Source organism: Linepithema humile, unplaced genomic scaffold, assembly GCF_040581485.1.
Source record: "Linepithema humile isolate Giens D197 unplaced genomic scaffold, Lhum_UNIL_v1.0 unplaced_1, whole genome shotgun sequence".
Taxonomy (NCBI): Eukaryota; Metazoa; Arthropoda; class Insecta; order Hymenoptera; family Formicidae; genus Linepithema; species Linepithema humile.
This window is the reverse complement of record NW_027124985.1, coordinates 300948-318511: the sequence shown is the minus strand read 5'-3', so window position 1 is coordinate 318511 and position 17564 is coordinate 300948. Positions and strand designations below refer to the sequence as shown.

The 17564-nt window shown below is 40.6% G+C and overlaps 1 protein-coding gene across 1 annotated transcript; it reads left to right on the top strand.

Annotated features, from left to right (window-relative positions):
• The first annotated feature begins 7854 nt into the window (after positions 1 to 7854).
• Positions 7855 to 10859, top strand: LOC105680134 (zinc finger BED domain-containing protein 4-like). The gene is made up of 5 exons (XM_067361020.1): positions 7855 to 7995; positions 8073 to 8177; positions 8385 to 8625; positions 9078 to 9144; positions 9222 to 10859. Exons 1-5 carry the CDS (start codon positions 7946 to 7948, stop codon positions 10790 to 10792), a joined length of 2034 nt encoding a protein of 677 aa, XP_067217121.1. The 5' UTR covers positions 7855 to 7945; the 3' UTR covers positions 10793 to 10859.
• Positions 10860 to 17564: the final 6705 nt, after the last annotated feature.

The following is a 17564-nucleotide window of genomic DNA, read 5'->3' as shown; positions in this document are numbered from 1 at the left end:
AGTGTCTCGCCCGAGAGATTCCCATCCCAACTATACTCGTCAACCCACCCAGAAGAAGAAGAAACAAATTTTTTGGAACTACTCTAAAAGGAATGACGATGGAAGTGGCAGCCGTGCGAAGGCGCGGAGCCGCGGAGTGGGGCAGGCGGCGGCAAATTGAAAATTTTCCTTTGCTCTAAAATTGTGACTGGTTAGGCACGAAGTAGTGTTACTACCTTCGTAATCTCTCGGGCGAGACACTCGTATAACCTAGACCAACCTTCGCCCGCCTTCGGCGGGCTCGGTTGGTCCACCAAGAAAATCGCCAAAGAGAGGTTAGATCGAGAAGAAAAAATCCTTGCTAAAACTCCAAAGTTGGAGTATTTTTTTTCGAATAGTACAACGAATATAAAAACGAATATAGATCAAGAGATTGAGAATAACAGTTTTACAAGAACAAGTGAAAATTCAAGTCTAACATTACTTACTCCAAACGGTAACTCAAACTGAATTTCTACTAATTTTGTTTCTAATACTATTGTGCATTACATATATTTCGTTAATCGTTTCAAAATATAAATTAGCCTTGGCGTGATTGGCCGATTTTAACCGATATTATTAAATTTTCCTTCTTATTTATTATACACATACTTTTCTGGCATTTTAAAAACTATAAATTTTTAACTATATTAGATATATTCCAGTATTTGAACTTAATATTTTCAAAGATATAACAGAATAATTGGCACTTGATTTTATCACGTGATAAAATTACATAACAAAATCACGTAATTAATGACTAAGTAAATCACGTAATGAAATGTTCCAAATCAGTACATGATTTTTGAAAATTACATGGTTTGAAAAATCACGTAATGTTAGAAAATCATGTGATTTTATAGCAATCACATTTTAAAGAGCAGAATGATAGAAATAGAGAAACAAAAAAATATACAATTTTGATTTAGATATGTTTATTAATTTTGCATATAGTAATGGAATTACATTATGTAGTCTCGATAAATGATTTTTTTCAGTAAGGTACTGTTAGCATTAATCATCTAGCATGGAAAGAGACAGGAAACGCAAACGTTCCCGATCTCCGCCAGGAAAAAAGGATAGTAAAGTAAAGCTACAGAAAATGCAATCCCAGTTAGATAACCTCACTTCTTTGCTCAGCAATTTAGTGAATCAAAGAAATACAAAAGAAGTGTCTGAGGAACAGGAGTTTCTTGACTTTACAGGTACAGGTGTGATTAATTACTAATCTGTTTTTTCCATACGAAAAATCAGAATGCGTATTTCACACGAATAACGCAAACCCAATAAGGGTATTACATATATCTGTCTTTTTCCACACGAAAAAGCAGAGCGCTTATTCCACACGAATAAGACACACCTAATAAGGGTATTATTTATAAATTTGTTTTTCCACACGAAAAACAGAGTGCGTATTCCATACGAATAACGCAGACCCAATAAGGGTGTTACATATATCTGTCTTTTTTCCACACGAAAAAGCAGAGTGCTTATTCCACACGAATAAGACACATCCAACAAGGACTTTAACTACAAATTGTTTCTTCTATATGAAAACAAAAATCCTCTTGGTAAGTAACATTCCTTTCCTTTTTTCAGGGAAAGATTCCAATAAGGAAAATGAGGTTAGGTCTAACAAAATGGACACGGGAAAAGCTCATATAAAAGCTACTGTAGACGAGGAGATTCTCCAAATATTAAGAGAAGATCCTACTGTTGCAAAAGATCAAATATTTAAAATACATACAGAGATTAAAAATCGTTGGAAAAATTGGATGAAAGATGATCTCACAGAAGAGGCTCGGAAAGCCCTGACAACAAAATATCCACGCAAAGGTGACTTATATTCAGAACCTCCCAAAGTCAATTTGGAAATCACAGCAGCCTTAACTGAAGTAGCAAAGAAAAGAGATTAACTGCTGCCTTCACGAGTGGGTGTCTTCCCTTTTATACTCGAAATTTTGGGTTTTGGAAGGAAGACATTCCTTCCGAGGGGTTGTTAATAAAAATAAGATAAAAAAGGTTGTTTGAAGATTAATAGATGGATTGCTCGAATGACATGTATATCGTTCCGCGTGCGGTGGTCCGCACCACGATTAGCGGGGATACAAAAACCAAGTACAACGTGCGGTGGTCCGCACCGGAGCAAATAGTTCTGAGTGCTGATTCAGAGAGATAACTGGGTGGTTGGGTGTTAGGTAGGGTGTAGGTTGTACACGAGAAAAGAGATCGAATAGTTTTAACAGACACTTTACTGAATCTATTTTATTACAAACTCTTACAGTTAATTAAAAATGTTGCGAATTGTTTCTAAGTCCCAATATTCAAACTGTTCGGGTAATACTAAAAGCCTCTCTCTACTAACTGGCTGACTCTCTAACTAAAAACTGCTTAACTGCCGCTTTCACGGGTGGGTGTCTTCCTTTTATACTCGAAATTTTGGGTTCTGGAAGGGAGACATTCCTTCCGAGAGGTTGTTAATAAAAATAAGATAAAAAAGGTTGTTTGAAGATTAATAGATGGATTGCTCGAATGACATGTATATCGTTCCGTCGGCTTTTCTGTCGGCGAAAATTCAAAGTCTACTATCGCGGTCGCGTGTCTTATCTCGATAAATTTTCGATTGAAGGCCTAAAAGATTATTATGGTACATTCGGGATCTTAAATCATTAAAATAATATTCTCGGAACGTTTCTTTGAATTTTCCCGACTGGTCGTGAGAAACTTGTGCAAAGAAAAGGTCCGTACAGGACGTAACACATTGATAAAGGTTGACGGTCGTTTTTCATGCTATTTTTTAGAATAATGGTAATTATACTGCGACGTCTCGTTCTCAATGATTACTGTAGTAGTGTCAGCTATGCTCAAATTCACAACGTTTAGAGATAAAGTTTTTTAAATCTGGCGGCGTCCGCTAAGTCCGCGGGCACTCTCTGTCGACCATCATATTGTGTCGTTGTCAGAGCCGTATTATCGCCTAGGCCAACAAGGCCATGGCCTAGGGGCGGCAACTGCAGAAGGGCGGCAAAATTTTTGAATGTTTAATTTTTTTTATGCGATATTTTTACTGTTATTAGGTGAGTGTTTAAAATTTTCAAGCTCGAATTTTGTTTATAAATATAAATATTTTTTAAATGGAAAAGAAAACACTAAAAATTGTTATGTACAGGTTCCAATGATTTGTTCCTAGGCCCCTCTCGCGCGGCAAGAGAAAAGTAGAAATATACTCATAGCGCCAACTGCTGAGCGACGCTAATTTTGATTTTTTTATCGACACTGCGAAATAGTCGATAAAAAAATCAAAATTAGCGTCGCTCAGCAGTTGGCGCTATGAGTATATTTTTACTTTCCTCTTGCCGCGCGAGAGGGGCCTAGGAACAAATCATTGGAACCCAGTGTATGCATACTTCGTTAAGCATTTAAAAAAACAAAGTATGGTTGATCTTTCAGCAGTGCTAAAACAATCGTGATGCTTCTGTCGATTTGATGGTACATTCTCATTATGTAAAATCTTGTTTTATGGCTCGCGTCTGCATTGTGTTGAAGTGAATATCCTTGCGTGAACGATAGCTACTTAAAAAAATAAAATCTGACTTGTAGTTTACATAAATCGAAATGAGTAATTGTCGTGAGAAGTTAAGTGGTGCACAGTACAAGAAAATCGCCAAAGAGAGGTTAGATCGAGAAGAAAAAATCCTTGCTAAAACTCCAAAGTTGGAGTATTTTTTTTCGAATAGTACAACGAATATAAAAACGAATATAGATCAAGAGATTGAGAATAACAGTTTTGCAAGAACAAGTGAAAATTCAAGTCTAACATTACTTACTCCAAACGGTAACTCAAACTGAATTTCTACTAATTTTGTTTCTAATACTATTGTGCATTACATATATTTCGTTAATCGTTTCAAAATATAAATTAGCCTTGGCGTGATTGGCCGATTTTAACCGATATTATTAAATTTTCCTTCTTATTTATTATACACATACTTTTCTGGCATTTTAAAAACTATAAATTTTTAACTATATTAGATATATTCCAGTATTTGAACTTAATATTTTCAAAGATATAACAGAATAATTGGCACTTGATTTTATCACGTGATAAAATTACATAACAAAATCACGTAATTAATGACTAAGTAAATCACGTAATGAAATGTTCCAAATCAGTACATGATTTTTGAAAATTACATAAATTAAAAAATCACGTAATGTTAGAAAATCATGTGATTTTATAGCAATCACATTTTAAAGAGCAGAATGATAGAAATAGAGAAACAAAAAAATATACAATTTTGATTTAGATATGTTTATTAATTTTGCATATAGTAATGGAATTACATTATGTAGTCTCGATAAATGATTTTTTTCAGTAAGGTACTGTTAGCATTAATCATCTAGCATGGAAAGAGACAGGAAACGCAAACGTTCCCGATCTCCGCCAGGAAAAAAGGATAGTAAAGTAAAGCTACAGAAAATGCAATCCCAGTTAGATAACCTCACTTCTTTGCTCAGCAATTTAGTGAATCAAAGAAATACAAAAGAAGTGTCTGAGGAACAGGAGTTTCTTGACTTTACAGGTACAGGTGTGATTAATTACTAATCTGTTTTTTCCATACGAAAAATCAGAATGCGTATTTCACACGAATAACGCAAACCCAATAAGGGTATTACATATATCTGTCTTTTTCCACACGAAAAAGCAGAGCGCTTATTCCACACGAATAAGACACACCTAATAAGGGTATTATTTATAAATTTGTTTTTCCACACGAAAAACAGAGTGCGTATTCCATACGAATAACGCAGACCCAATAAGGGTGTTACATATATCTGTCTTTTTTCCACACGAAAAAGCAGAGTGCTTATTCCACACGAATAAGACACATCCAACAAGGACTTTAACTACAAATTGTTTCTTCTATATGAAAACAAAAATCCTCTTGGTAAGTAACATTCCTTTCCTTTTTTCAGGGAAAGATTCCAATAAGGAAAATGAGGTTAGGTCTAACAAAATGGACACGGGAAAAGCTCATATAAAAGCTACTGTAGACGAGGAGATTCTCCAAATATTAAGAGAAGATCCTACTGTTGCAAAAGATCAAATATTTAAAATACATACAGAGATTAAAAATCGCTGGAAAAATTGGATGAAAGATGATCTCACAGAAGAGGCTCGGAAAGCCCTGACAACAAAATATCCACGCAAAGGTGACTTATATTCAGAACCTCCCAAAGTCAATTTGGAAATCACAGCAGCCTTAACTGAAGTAGCAAAGAAAAGAGATCAACACTTTGCTCAGGCTCAAGAGTGCGTAGGAACAGCAATTATTTCTCTAGCTGCAGCAGTATCACTGCTTCTGGACGAGCCCGAAGAAGGCGTCTATCAAATAAAACTCTTAGAATATCTGTGTGATACTGGAAAATTGTTGTCCGATGTCTTTCATCAACAGTCCAAAATGAAAGTCTTTCATCACGCCTACAATGAAGAAAAGCGTTAAGCCTCTTGTTGATGCATTACCCTCTGACGAATGGTTGTATGGGCAAGAATTGGCGGATCAGATTAAAGAAGCCAAGACGATTGAAAGTGCTTGTAAAAATCTCAAAGCTCAAGACAAAAGGCCTCAGCAATCTCAGGGCCAGGGAAACTGGAAGAGCCCGTCTGCGCGTTACAGGCAGACGGGCGGATACCAGAGAAGACAGATCTTCCGTTTCAGACCGAGAACCCAATACAAGCCGAATCGGACGAGTCGAGACAAAACTCGCTCGTCGAAATGTCGGTTACAACAAAGAACAAACCAGTTGCCATGCTGGCATTAACCGCCAAATTCTTGCATCATCAGCCTGCTGCCAGCACTAGTGCTTCGTTGTAAATTACGAATCTTTAATTTACACAAGTGAATAATAGTCAACATTTGTGCTAAATAATACGTACGTAAGTATTTAATTTTATTTCATTAATAATTTTCTAATACTTCTATACTATTTTTATAGAATAATTTTTATATTCTCTACTTTTCTAACCTACAAAACATATCATACATATTTTCAATAATAGAAGAAAGATTTATTTATAATTACTTTAATTTATATACATTTATATACAGATTCATTATATACTTTATTAAGAACATTTTATTTATACATTTTTTAATTATATTTTATTATTTATATTTACAGCTTCTTCAATCACCTGCTATAATCAGTGATTTCTATTCATTTCATACTCTTGGTGATAATTATCTGTATGGCAAGCTCTGATTATCAAAAGTTGCATTAAATACTTTAAGTATATTACATTACTATAAATAGTGATTTTTACTGTGCTTTTAACCTTGCATGCTCTCAAAACTTTCTCCTGTGCATTCACAAATTTTTGTTTTCATGCATCGGTTCATACATCTAGCTTTGTTGTTTTTATTTATTATTTTGCATTGACTTATCTTTCTCTTATCTACAATCCTTTTCTTATTTCTTGTTTGTCGTCTTTTCTCAATTTATATTCTATTGTCTTCTAATTTTAAATGTTTTTTCATATTTACAGTTTTCTGCGTCATCTGTTAGAGCGGTACCATTTTGAACTTGATTCTCAATTTTGTTTGGAGTAGGTGTTCGATACCTGCATTAGAAGCTCTGTGTAAGTATAATTATTTTTTACACTATCTCTTTTGTATAATTTTAGTGCTGTTTTAATCTTTTCTCGCTGTAACATTTAGTTTTTATTATCCATTTTCTAAAATCCTTCAGTACGTTCACAGATTTTTCTTGTTTTTTCTTAACTTTTTTCTATTAATTTTAATATTATAGTGACATTTTTCTTTATGCTTATTTGTTGTTATTTTTAATAATGACTCAGCAGATATTTTTCTCTTCTACGACTTCCACTCCTCATGTACCTCTTTTGCACATCCTCTGTGACGTGACGCTTTTCGAGCGCCGTCACAAGGGCGATAGCCCGGCCGAGGGAGCAAAGAGTCCTGGTGTTGCTCCTCGCGTGGAGAGAGCAGCCCGCGAGACTCCACAATCTTTGCGCGTTGTTTGTATTGTCATTCCCGTTTTATGTCGTTAATATCGTTTTTTAAGTTGTAAGGCGAGACCCCGTGCGGGCGGCGTTGCGTGTTTTGTGCCTCAGGGCGAAGATGCAGCATCGCCAGGAAGACCGACGCCGGGGGATCATCGACGGGTGTCACGCGTTAGTGACCCCACAGCAAAAGGTCAGGTACCGCGATTCCGTCGCCTCTAGAGATGGTCGATTGTGACTCGATTAATCGACAATCGATTTTTTTGTTCATAATCGATTGTTTTTTTTGCGATTGTAGCAAATTCGATTAATCGATCGTACGATTGTTTTTTGATCACAAATAATTGAACAAAAGAGTTTAGGTCATCGCACACAAAATGATATAAATGCGTATGTATAGCATAACTGTCTCGACCAATAAGCATCTAGCATAAAGGCGCCAGGCGCCATAGATCACTCATTTAGATGTTCACTCTCATTGGTCGAGACGATCTTATGCTATTCATATGCACATATGTCATTTTGTGTGCGATGGCCCTTTCATTTTCGGTTGATCTAGAGAAACAAGTTTTCGGAATCATACCATCTTTAATCATTTTCGGTTTGTCGTTTGTCTCGTCCGTTGTTTTTCTTGACCAAATAACTAAACTGGTAAGTGATTTATCCGCAATATAAATTATTTATTAAATCGTTAATGTAAATGAATGTAAGCAATGCTCATATAAACATGAATATTCCTTGCGTAGTCGATGAGTGACAAATGAAAACATGCACACTTTTCAGTCTCCATGATATGACAATTTGATGGAAATTACTTGATTTTAGACAACAAGGAGAAATTACAACTCTTGCAACGTATATTGAATTTGGTTGTATAACCAAATTTGATTGTATATCGAAAGCATGCAGGTTCCACCGTCCACTGTGCACATGTCTCTCGACGACGTCGACTAGTGAGTGTAGACTTACCAGCGTGAAATATTTTAATTGCGCAATCATTTTAATAATCTCACTGCTATCGTTGTTTCAGCGATGACATTATGGTCAACTCCACATTGGACGCTTTGACTCAATCTCCTTCAATTGTGGAAGTTCCGCCTCAAAAACCGACATCAACTACTGAAGCACAGATTAAGTGAGTGCAATTTTGCATGACTGTTATATATGAAGTCTACTGTCATTAACTTTTTTATTTATTTTTATTTTTACATTATTGTATTTTAGTATTATTAGTGTTAGTAGTACATATATATAGCAGTTGTAAATATTATGTATTAGGATATATATAATATATATTAAATAATATATGAAATATGTATTCTCATTTTTTTTTCATTTTCAGGAACACGATAAAACCAAAGGGAAGTAACATGTGGAAATATTTTGAAAAAATCGATAGAGAGAGCGCAAAATGCAAAACTTGCTCTAAGATCATCAGGAATGATAGAAACACCACAAATCTGAAAAATCATCTCAATAGTAAACATCCTCTGTTACTGTCGCCAGAAAAAAGAAAATTAGACAGTAATCCAGGCAATTTTCCATTTTCAAGTGATGAAAAAAAAGAGATTGCAAATCGAAAGGTATTCTTGAACTATTCTTTATTGGAAAAGTTTGTAAATTTTTTGGATGGAGACCTAAAAGCTGCTGATTTCAATAAATATTTTCTGCCTGCGAGATACTAAATTAATTTTGTTAATTATGGATGATACACGTTTTTTTATAAAAAACATTTAAACAAAAATTTATTATCTCTGACTAAGCGGAGAATATTTATTGAAACCAGCAACCTTCGTGAATTCATGGTGTCAAAACTTTTCTTAGTCTGACATACTACTTTTATATAATTTATTTTTTGATAGTCGGCAAATGTTTTGATAAAAAAATCAAGTTTTAACAAATAACAATAAATGTAACAAACTGGCATATCAGACTATCCAAAAAAGGTTTTTGACATCGCTTATTTACGAAGGTTATTTGTTTCAATATCTGCAAGTCTCATACTTTATACTTTATTCATATATTTAAATTCCAGAAACGATTGAAGATAGAAGAAAAAGAGAATATCATAACTCATTTTAGGAGAATAGACTCAATGAAAGGTAAGTTATTTTTCCCGAGAAATGATGAGAATGATCATTCATTCCGATCTAATTTTTGTATTTTTTTCTCATCACAGAGGGTGAAACAGGTGCCACACGATTAACAGAAAAGATCATGTACATGATTGTAACTGATCATCAGCCCCTTTCAATGGTCGAATCCGAGGGCTTTTCAGAATTAATAAAATTCTTAGTGCCGCATTATAAGTTGCCTTCTCGCCAAACGATTACCCGCTTGATCGACGCGAAATATAGTAATATGAAGATTGCAGTAAAGAACCAACTTGCATTAGCTCCATCCCATGCCATTACGTGTGATATTTGGACTGACTGCAAAATGCAAAGTTATCTTGGCGTCACGGATCACTATTTAACACCTACCTTTAGTTTGAATCATATCACATTGGGAACCATACCACTGGCCTCCAATCATACTGGAGATCTAATTGAAGAAAAACTGCGAGAAGTCCTGTCGATGTTCGATATTGATTTGGAAAAAGTGGTGTGTGTTACGAGCGATAGTGCGGGAAATATGAAAAAAGGTATTCTACAACTAGTTGGCAGCGAAAAACACGTGCCTTGCGTCGCACACATTCTGTCGCATATCGTGCCAGATGCACTGCAATCATTAACATATATAAATGACATTCTATCACAAGTGCGGAGTATTGTTAGAAAAGTAAAAAACAATGTCAACGCGGGCGACGAATTGAAAAAACTGCAAATGCAGAATGGATTAAGCGAAGGGCAGTGTTTACGATTTCTCTTAGATATGAAAGTTCGATGGAATTCCACATATTTCATGGCCGCCAGGTACATCGAGTTGAAAAATTACGTATACACAGTTTTGCTGAAATGCCCCGATGCTCCTGATCCATTATCTCGGGATCAAATTCAAGTTCTGGAAGATTTAGTATTAATTTTCAAACCAATTCAGAATGTGATCACAGAAATTAGTGGAGATTCATACTCGACAGGTAGCATTGCCATCCCGATAATTCGTGGCCTGAAGCTCTGCATAAGCAAATTAAAACCGAATACTAAAATGGGCAAGGATTTGATGCTTCGCATCAGCGAAGCTTTGGAAAAACGATTTAAAGAGTTGGAGTCAAATCAAGTACTCGCAGTTGCTACTATACTTGATCCTCGATTCAAAAAGCTGGCTTTTGAATCACGTCTGAAATGTGCTAATGCAATAAATAAAATTAATCGTCTCATGAACGTTGCATCGATAAAAGAAAATGTGGGGCAAACTGCAAAAAACTCCGGGCCGATAGAAAATAATGAGGATAATGACATATGGAGTTTTCACGATCACCAAAATGAAGTACAAACGTCTGGTTACGAGCCTGGGTCAAATGGTGATGAAATTCATATCGAGCTGCAACAGTACATTAATCAGCCTCGTATCCCTCGAAAAAATGATCCTCTCGGATATTGGAAAATGGTGCAAACTGCATTTCCAACTCTCTCAAAAATCGCCATATTTTATGCAAACGCAGTCACATCATCGGTACCATCCGAACGTCTCTTTTCAGAGGCTGGGATTGTTGTTACTGACAGACGTAACAGATTGACTGGTGAGAGAGTCAACATTTTACTTTTTCTTTCATCTTTGCCTAAGGAGATGTGGGATTGTGGGCCTTGAATTATTCTTTGTAAAAGAATAAAACTTTAATATTATGGGTTTGCTCACGTCGCATGTCCCAACATGCTCCTATTCGTTCCAATATAATACTATAGGCGTATTGCCTAAGGATTGTGTTCGACTTGGTTGAAAGATATTGAGACCAATTTCTTAGAAAAATATATTTTATTTTTCCTCGTCAGAGAAGTAGAGTAATGTACAAGTTTTGTGTTTGATTTGATTAAGGGCGCCAGAGGCGCTTTCTCGGCAAGAGTGTAAGGCCGAGAATCAAAAGAAAAATTGACGGGCGCGGTAAGAAATTACCGGCCGCGTCTTAGTGTGTTGAACGGGTCCTAAAAAGGACGGTTCAACTGAGTTAGCTCGTTGCAGCCCCTTTCCCGGCGTCGGTGGAACTCCGTTCGGGAAGTGGTCTTCCGTCTGACAACTGCTCTCTGAGCAGGCTCTGAGCGGTGAAGTCTGTACTGCGATGGATCGAGTCTCTGGTGTGCTGGTGGTGGCAACCGTCTCGGCTCTCGGAATTACGGATTGCTCCGTGTACCGAGGAGAGAGAGGTCTCCGAATTCGGATGTCGCCTTGAGTGAGCGTGTCCCTTGGTGGTCGAGTCAACCGGACGCAGAACTCTAGTGGGATTAATTTCCACACTAGAGACTGAGGAGGTGACGGCGAAAGTGGAGTATCCGCGGGCCGCTTGGTTGAAGTGCGTGGCCGATGCTGGGACTCTGCTTTCTTTTTACACGCCTTGCGAGGCAGTGTGAGAAAAACGGCGAGACTATGTGTCTCTGTTAGATTCTGCCGAGGCAGAGTACGACTCAGTTCAAGGGCCCTGGGGAGAGCTCGCCTTGAAGCGAGTGAGTGAGGAAAGATCTGCGGAGCAGCTCTTTTATATCTCGTCGATCGAAGCTTGATCGCGAGAAGGTTCTTCACCGCCTGCGCAACCTGGCGGTGGGTCCGCAAGCTTGTAACTGGTAGAAGGCCTGCGGCGCGTAGCGGCGCCGCGATGTATTATACCGCGTCAGTGCAGCGGTGTGGCGGTGAGCCGCCACAGGACCCCCTTGGCAGTTTTTAAGCCTGGAAACGCACGGTTGGTTTTGAAGTTCTGCCGCTCCTCGTCTTGTTGGTTGCGGAGGGCTTTGGTTGGTCGGCTGGTGTTGGTTCGATTGGTTGCTCATCGTCGTCCAACGTGTAAGCCGGTTTCAATCGGTCAATCGAGACGTTGATTGGCTTGCCGTTGACCAATAGCCTGTAGACTTTGTCGTTTCTGCTTAAAACGTTAAATGGTCCGTCGTACGGTTGCTGTAACGCTCTGGTCGGGCAATCGTGTCTGACGAAAACTTTTTCCGATGTGGCCAGGTCCTTGTGTACGAAGGTGCTGCGGTGGCCATGGCGTCGTAAGTGTGGACGGAGTTTGTTCATTTTTTCTTGTAAATGACGGACAAACTCGTCCGTTGGCTGCTCGTTACTGGTTTGGTCCAAGAATTGTCCGGGAATCCGAATAGTCTCTCCGAAAACTAATTCTGCTGGTGTGGCTCCGATGTCCTCTTTTACTGCGGCGCGGATGCCTAATAAAATGACTGGAAGAATTTGCGTCCATGCTTCTGTTTCGTGGCTTTTGATAGCCGCTTTGAGTTGCCGGTGTAGTCTCTCTACCATGCCATTGGCTGCCGGATGGTACGCGGTAGTTCGGATGTGTTGCGATCCGGTCAGTCTGGCCAACTGCTTAAATAGTTCCGACTCAAACTGCCGTCCCTGGTCCGTGGTGATTCGTGCCGGCGCTCCGAAACGCGCAATCCAGTTTTCAAATAAGAGGCGAGCCATCGTTTCTGCGGTGATGTCGGACATCGGGTATGCCTCTGGCCATCGTGTGAATCTGTCAATGATTGTGAGGCAGTATTTCTTCCCTCGAGATGGAGGCAAAGGTCCGACGATGTCCATGTGTATATGCTGGAACCTGCTGGTAGGCCCCAAGTAATTTCCTGTTGGTGAAACGGTGTGTCGGTGGACCTTTGATTTCTGGCAGGGAATGCAAGCCTGCGCCCATCTGCGGCAATCCTTTTTTATTCCGGTCCACACGAAGCGCTGCGTGATCAATTTGACGGTGGTTTTTATCCCGGTGTGCGCGAGTCCGTGCAAATGCTTAAAGATTTGCTTTCGGAATTGTTGCGTGACGTATGGTCGTGGGATGCCCGTCGATGTATCACACATCAGTTTGATATCTGTGCCGGGAATTACGGTTTCTTTAAGCTGCAACTTCGTATTCCCTTTGAGTAATGCTTGTATTTCGGCGTCGTCTTTTTGAGATTTTGCGAGCTCTGCAAAGTTTACTGCTTGCTGGACAGCCTGCGTCCTCGATAGTGTGTCTGCTACGATGTTATCCTTTCCCGCCACGTGTCTGATGTCGGTTGAATATTGCCCGATCAGCTCCAAGTGCCGTGTCTGCCGCGGTGAGCTCTGCAAAGGATCTTTTCGAAATGCATACACGAGCGGTTTGTGATCCGTGTAAATGATGAACTCCCTTCCTTCTAACCAGTGCCGGAAATGTTTGATTGCTGCGTATATCGCCAAGAGCTCTCGGTCGTACGGACTGTACTTTTGTTGCGCGGTGGTCAGCTTTTTGCTGAGGAACGCCACCGGTTGCTGTCCGAGTTTTCCATGTTGGTGGATTACTGCTCCGATTGCGAAATCTGAGGCGTCGGTTGTTAAGGAGAGTTCTGCTTTCGGGTCCGGATGTGCCAAGAGCGTTGCCCGTGCAAGGCTTTCTCTGCACGTTTCAAACGCTGCCTCTCGTTCTGCGCTCCATTCGATTGGTGTTTTCCCGGGTCTGTTCCCTTTTAGCGCGTCATTCAAGATTGCTTGGTCTATGGCCGCTCCCGGAATGAATCTCCTGTAAAAATTTAAGGTTCCGAGGAACTGCCGCAGCTGCTTGACGGTGATCGGTTTTGGAAATTTCCGAATGGCCTCGACTTTTTCCGGTAGTGGTTGCGTCCCTTCTGCTGAGACTTGGTAGCCCAAAAATGCTACGGTTTCTTTTCCGAACACGCATTTTGCTGGGTTTAGTTGAATTCCGTATTTGCTGAGTCTCTGGAACAAAGCTGTTAAATGTGCTTTATGTTCGTCAACGTTGTGAGATGCTACCAGGATGTCGTCAATGTAGGCGTAGCAGAAATCGAGTCCGCGTATCACCTCATTTATGAATCTCTGGAACGTTTGCGCTGCGTTTCTCAACCCGAAAGGCATTTTGAGAAATTCGAACAGACCGAACGGTGTGGTGATTGCCGTTTTTGGCACGTCTTCAGCGTTTACCGGAATCTGGTTGTAAGCTCTAACCAGATCCAGTGTAGAGAAAATTGTTTTCCCGTGAAGAGCCTGTGTAAAATCCTCGATGTGCGGAATCGGGTATCTGTCCGGCACCGTTCGGTTGTTGAGCTTCCTGTAATCGCCGCATGGTCGCCACGTGCCACCTTTCTTCGGTGCCATATGCAACGGTGAGGCCCATGCGCTCTTGGACGGCGCGATTACTCCTTCTTGCAGTAAAAGATCGAACTGTTGTTTTGCTTCTTTTAGCTTCTCCGGCGCCAGTCTCCCCGGCCTGCATGCTTCCGGTGGTCCCGGTGTTGTTTCGATGTAATGCATCGTTGAGTGCGGCGCGGATTCCGTCTTTCCGGTTGGTCTAGTGAGCTGTGGAAATTCAGCCAATAAGGCGTGAAAAGCTGTTTCCTGTAGTAATGTCTTAATCGATGTTTGTCCGGTTCTGCTCTGCAGGCTGTTTGTGGCCAATCCCGTCGTAGCGTCCAAAAGTTTGCCTCTCCTTACATCCGGCAGGAGATGGAAATGCCCAAGGAAATCGGAGCCGATGATTGGCTGTGTGACGTCAGCTACGATGAATTTCCATTGGAAGGCGCGCCTCAATCCGATGTTGAGCTGAAGCGCGATCCACCCGTAGGTGTGAATGACAGTTCCGTTGGCTGCAAACAGGGCTTGCGTTGCTCCGGACATCCGTCCGCGTACCATCGAGCGCGGGTAGACACTTATGTCTGATCCCGTGTCGATGAGGTACCGAACTTTTGTTTGTCGCTCGGTTATTACAAGGCGGCATGGTTTCGGGTCCGGGCCGTCTGCCGCCATTGATTCCGGACCGTCTAGTTTTCCGTTTTTTCCTTCTTCTTCTCCTTGTATGTACAAGGCTCTGTACACTTTCTTGCCTTGCTGCCGAATCGCCGATGGAAAAAGCAAAACTCGCTGTCTTCTTCCGAATTTGATTTGGTCCGGCTGCGGCTGCGCGATCTGTGGCGCTGTTGTTTGTGGCGGTGCTCCTGCCGGCCCAATCGCGTGTTGAGTGCGGCGACTTGCTTGACCAATGCCTGAATCTGGTCCTCGAGCGAGCCGGTAGGTTTTGATTTCGTCTCCTTCGGCTTGTCCAAAACTGCGACTGTTCGGCATGTGACTTCGTAGACACGGTCGGCCTGTTCCGCCACGTCCTCGAGAAGATCGTCAGCTCGCGTCGCTAGTATGATCTGCATTTGGGCCGGTAAACGCCCCAGCCATAGCGTGCGCAGGAGTTGATCAGGCACGGCATTGCCCGCGAGCGTCCTTAGATGGCGCAGGAACTGCGATGGCTTTCGGTCGCCAAGTTCCTCTCGCTCTAATAATTGGCGGATGCGGTGTTCCTGTGAGTCGCTCAGCCTTTGAATGAGTGCCCTTTTTACGGCTTCGTATTTCCCGCATGTCGGAGGATTCGTTATCACGTCTTTGATTTCCTTGATGTATTTTGTTTCGATTTGCGAGATTGCGTACGCATACTTGGTTGAATCCGACGTGACGGCGCTCAGCAGGAACTGGCTCTCTAATTGGGCGAACCATAATTCTGGTTCCTCCGGCCAAAAAGGTGGTACTCGCACCGATACTCTGCCGATTTGTGCTGCGTCGGCGCCTGGCATATCGCCGGCCTTCTCTGATTGGCTCATTTGCTTTAACCAGTCGTCGGGGTCACCAGTTTATAGGCGTATTGCCTAAGGATTGTGTTCGACTTGGTTGAAAGATATTGAGACCAATTTCTTAGAAAAATATATTTTATTTTTCCTCGTCAGAGAAGTAGAGTAATGTACAAGTTTTGTGTTTGATTTGATTAAGGGCGCCAGAGGCGCTTTCTCGGCAAGAGTGTAAGGCCGAGAATCAAAAGAAAAATTGACGGGCGCGGTAAGAAATTACCGGCCGCGTCTTAGTGTGTTGAACGGGTCCTAAAAAGGACGGTTCAACTGAGTTAGCTCGTTGCAGCCCCTTTCCCGGCGTCGGTGGAACTCCGTTCGGGAAGTGGTCTTCCGTCTGACAACTGCTCTCTGAGCAGGCTCTGAGCGGTGAAGTCTGTACTGCGATGGATCGAGTCTCTGGTGTGCTGGTGGTGGCAACCGTCTCGGCTCTCGGAATTACGGATTGCTCCGTGTACCGAGGAGAGAGAGGTCTCCGAATTCGGATGTCGCCTTGAGTGAGCGTGTCCCTTGGTGGTCGAGTCAACCGGACGCAGAACTCTAGTGGGATTAATTTCCACACTAGAGACTGAGGAGGTGACGGCGAAAGTGGAGTATCCGCGGGCCGCTTGGTTGAAGTGCGTGGCCGATGCTGGGACTCTGCTTTCTTTTTACACGCCTTGCGAGGCAGTGTGAGAAAAACGGCGAGACTATGTGTCTCTGTTAGATTCTGCCGAGGCAGAGTACGACTCAGTTCAAGGGCCCTGGGGAGAGCTCGCCTTGAAGCGAGTGAGTGAGGAAAGATCTGCGGAGCAGCTCTTTTATATCTCGTCGATCGAAGCTTGATCGCGAGAAGGTTCTTCACCGCCTGCGCAACCTGGCGGTGGGTCCGCAAGCTTGTAACTGGTAGAAGGCCTGCGGCGCGTAGCGGCGCCGCGATGTATTATACCGCGTCAGTGCAGCGGTGTGGCGGTGAGCCGCCACAAATACAATCTATAATATTACGTTATGTATACTATAGTTTGGAGCGTATTGGAGTATGCGACGCGAACAAACCCTATATAATTTTACTTATATACTGTCATATTATGATCTTATTAATATCTTTAATGTTTGAATATTTTGTGTTCTTTGTTGTATATTATATGCACTGTGATACTGTAACGTTACGAGGTTTATTCTTTTTAGCTAAACTGGCTGCACTAGTTTAGAGTTTATCTTTCTCTTTCTAATGGGGAGGAAAAAAATAAACTCTGAACTAGTGCAGTCAGTTCAGTTAAAAAGAACAGACCTACGATCTCATTAGTATCTTTAATGTTTTTATGTTTATAAATATATTTCGTATTTTTTTCTTTTAATTTACACACTCTTTGTTTCTCCATTTGTATTTTTATTTGTACGCATTGTAATCATATCCACAATTTCCCACCACGTTAATTCCCATCCTCGCTGAGTCAATATGAGCATACATGCATGTCTATGCTATAATGGTTCAGGTGATATACGTATAATTATATTTTTATTCAATTTGTGACTTGCATTAATTAATAATTATTTTCGTTTATTTTTTAGATACACGAAGAGAACATAATGCAATGCATTAATTTTTATTTTTAATATTTCTGTATTTTGTAATAAATAAAATGTTTAAAATAATTTCTTTTTTGTCTTCATTTGATTTGAAGAAAAAATCTAAAATTAATCGATTATTTTTCGATTATTTTTCCAAACAATCGATTTAAGACAATCGCTTGTTTGAAAAATCGATTGTTTAAGGATCGATTATTTTTTTCACAATCGGCCATCTCTAG

Bases quoted from the DNA above. Each gene is read 5' to 3' on its own strand.
- LOC105680134 (XM_067361020.1), top strand. From the start codon at position 7,946: ATGCAGGTTCCACCGTCCACTGTGCACATGTCTCTCGACGACGTCGAC. The intron at 7,996-8,072 runs GTGAGTGTAGAC...TCGTTGTTTCAG, and splicing joins TCTCTCGACGACGTCGACTA to CGATGACATTATGGTCAACT. The intron at 8,626-9,077 runs GTATTCTTGAAC...TTTAAATTCCAG, and splicing joins AAGAGATTGCAAATCGAAAG to AAACGATTGAAGATAGAAGA.